The following is a 2,825-nucleotide window of genomic DNA, read 5'->3' on the forward strand; positions in this document are numbered from 1 at the left end:
ATCTCACTATCAGCGGACAAATGTATAAAACATTTTCAAGAGGCTACATTGCTTGGCCTGGCGTAGGTTTTTCTTTTTCTTTTAGGATCGCATGACGTAGATTCTAATCACAAACAAAGAGGCTTAGAACTAACTGTAGCACCAATGGAATGTCTAATTCCTCGAGAAGAAACACGGTACGTGGTATCGAAATAGATTTGTTTTCAAGCAAAGTGCTTACGGGTTGATCTCTCTTCTTCGTAACTCATGTTGATCAGGAGAGCTCCATAATAGTTCAACAGTCAAATTTTCCCTTTTGCTCCAAGCTTTCACCAAAAGCAGACCCTCGTTTCACACGAGCTTAGTCAGCCCGCAGCTAAACCAAATGAGCTTACACACACAAATCAGGCATCCTAAGCAACCGTATGTGACATTACAGATCCTACTTGCACAACTAAAAAAGGGAAAACAACACTGAGGTCACGCCGCAGACCCAGGAAAAATCATTGCCAAAAGTATGAATTCAGCCACCTTGTTTAACCAACGACAAAGTTGATCGGCGATAGCTGCTGCTGCAAGCTGTACTTAGATAGGTTGAACCCCGTTTCACGCACTAAATTTAACCCATTCAACTAGATGGACCCAAAGTTCAGATTGTTTGATTAGGTCCTGAACAGATTAATTAACGGAGACAGAGGTATAATTCTCTCCCACTAAGAGAAAGAGGCAGTACTACTAAGTTAAGGTTTAGACCGAGATATGATTAAAAACAAAAGGATGTGTTGATAACAAATAAGATCCATTTCATTTTATCCCGGAAAAGCGCAATCATCTCTAATTTTTCCCCCAACCACTCCAAAAAGTGGCCTCAAACTTTTTTCTGGCCCGGGAACATCATCGTGATTTAGTGATTTTTAAGCAAGTGTACGTGTAGGCTCGCTCGGTGCATGCACTGCCCATCAGTGCTGAGTGCACATCCTGATTAACAACGGAGCAGCAGGGAGGAGTAGACCCTGCATCGCATCATGGATCCCGGAGGAAGGAGACCTGGGCCACCAACGGGTGGGCGGCCGGCCCCAGGAGATGGAGGGCACTTTGCTCTCCTGGGACAGGGGTTTGGTAGGTAAACGCAATAGTCTCGGAGGTAGGAGGATAGAGGTACGTAGGGCCTCCCAACTCCTGGGCTTGTCACCTGTCGCCCCAGCGCCAGCCCTGCCACCAGTAAGTAGTAGGAGTGGTTGCGTCAGTGCGAGCGTGCGCGGCGCACATATATACCGGCCGTGCCCGCCCCCGATCCATGCTCTGCACCGTCCCACCACCTCCTCGTCCCGGGCGAATCGAGGTAGAACGAGCGAGCAGAGTGGTCTGGTGAGGTGGCCGATTATGGGGCGAGGCAGGGCACCGTGCTGCGCCAAGGTCGGGCTCAACAGGGGCTCCTGGACGCCGCAGGAGGACATGCGCCTCATCGCCTACATCCAGAAGCACGGCCACGCCAACTGGCGCGCCCTCCCGAGGCAGGCCGGCCTGCTCCGCTGCGGGAAGAGCTGCCGGCTCCGGTGGATCAACTACCTGCGCCCCGACCTCAGGCGCGGCAACTTCACCGCCGAGGAGGAGGCCACCGTCATCAAGCTGCACGCCTTGCTCGGCAACAAGTAAGCTTAGCTTGCGTGCATTCGGTTCCGAGATTGATTGATTGATTGATTTGGTGTGTTCTGATCGGATTTTGTTATTTGTCCAGGTGGTCCAAGATCGCGGCGTGCCTGCCCGGGAGGACGGACAACGAGATCAAGAACGTCTGGAACACGCACCTGAAGAAGAAGGCGTCGGAGCAGAAGCCAGGCGTCGGCGGGAGCAAGGGCGAGCCGGCCGACGGAGACCCCGACACGCCCGTCCCCTCGTTGTCTTCGGCGTCCTCGTCGATGACGACAAGCGAGGGGTCCAACGGCGGCGCCGGGGAGCAGTGCGGCACGAGCAACGAGCCCGAAACGATGGACGTACCGTCGCCTCTCGAGCTGGAGCTCGAGCCGGTCATGGACATCCTGGGCATGCTGGCCGACGCGCCCACGGAGGCGCTCGCGACGGCGGCGCCAATGCCAACGTCTTCGTGCTCGTCGTCCTCCCCGACGACGTGCGCCGGGGGCGGCGGCGGGGTGGAGGAGCTGCTCGAGCTGCCGGACATCGACATGGACGCCGACATCTGGAGCATCATCGATGACGATGTCGCGCGCCTACAACAAGGCGATGCAACAGTGCCATGTACGACCAAGGCCAGCCCGGAGGAGGAGGGAAACGAGTGGTGGTTGGCGGATTTGGAGAAGGAACTCGGCCTGTGGGGGCCCACGGAGGAATCCCAGCCCCAGGCGGGCCCACACGACCAGATAGGCTACCCGGGCCAGGACATGGAAATGGTGATGTCCTCCTCCTACCCGCAGTCCAGATCGGATCATGAGGCGTCCAATTCTGAATAGAAGGCTGGGATCCACGGCGGTCCCATCGGATGCACGAGATCAAACATTACAACTTGGAGAAGTTTTTAACGAAACGTTTGAGTTGCCTATTTGATGTCATTGATGATAGAATGCACATACAAATTAAAGGAATGAAAATTTAGGTCAATACAAGGCCAAGTAACACGAGTATCATCTAGATACATCCATACCTGCGACAGGTAATTCGGAACGAAGGAAGTAACAGTTTTTAACCAAATGTACCATGGCATGTATGCAACAGCACTCCATGGTTCAACAGCCAGCGAGAAGTGCTATGCAAACATGCGTACCGATGTTGTATGTCATTTGGTTACTACAGTTCGTAATAAGAAATTGCAACTAATTTGTACTGTACCA

General features: G+C 53.4%; 1 protein-coding gene across 1 annotated transcript; it reads left to right on the forward strand.

Moving 5' to 3' along the window:
* Positions 1-1,269: 1,269 nt before the first annotated feature.
* Positions 1,270-2,825, forward strand: LOC123128059 (myb-related protein Zm1). Its single transcript, XM_044547969.1, has 2 exons — positions 1,270-1,631; positions 1,718-2,825. Exons 1-2 carry the CDS (start codon positions 1,363-1,365, stop codon positions 2,445-2,447), a joined length of 999 nt encoding a protein of 332 aa, XP_044403904.1. The 5' UTR covers positions 1,270-1,362; the 3' UTR covers positions 2,448-2,825.

Source organism: Triticum aestivum, chromosome 6A (assembly GCF_018294505.1).
Source record: "Triticum aestivum cultivar Chinese Spring chromosome 6A, IWGSC CS RefSeq v2.1, whole genome shotgun sequence".
Classification (NCBI taxonomy): domain Eukaryota; kingdom Viridiplantae; phylum Streptophyta; class Magnoliopsida; order Poales; family Poaceae; genus Triticum; species Triticum aestivum.

Bases quoted from the DNA above. Each gene is read 5' to 3' on its own strand.
- LOC123128059 (XM_044547969.1), top strand. From the start codon at position 1,363: ATGGGGCGAGGCAGGGCACCGTGCTGCGCCAAGGTCGGGCTCAACAGG. The intron at 1,632-1,717 runs GTAAGCTTAGCT...TTATTTGTCCAG, and splicing joins CACGCCTTGCTCGGCAACAA to GTGGTCCAAGATCGCGGCGT.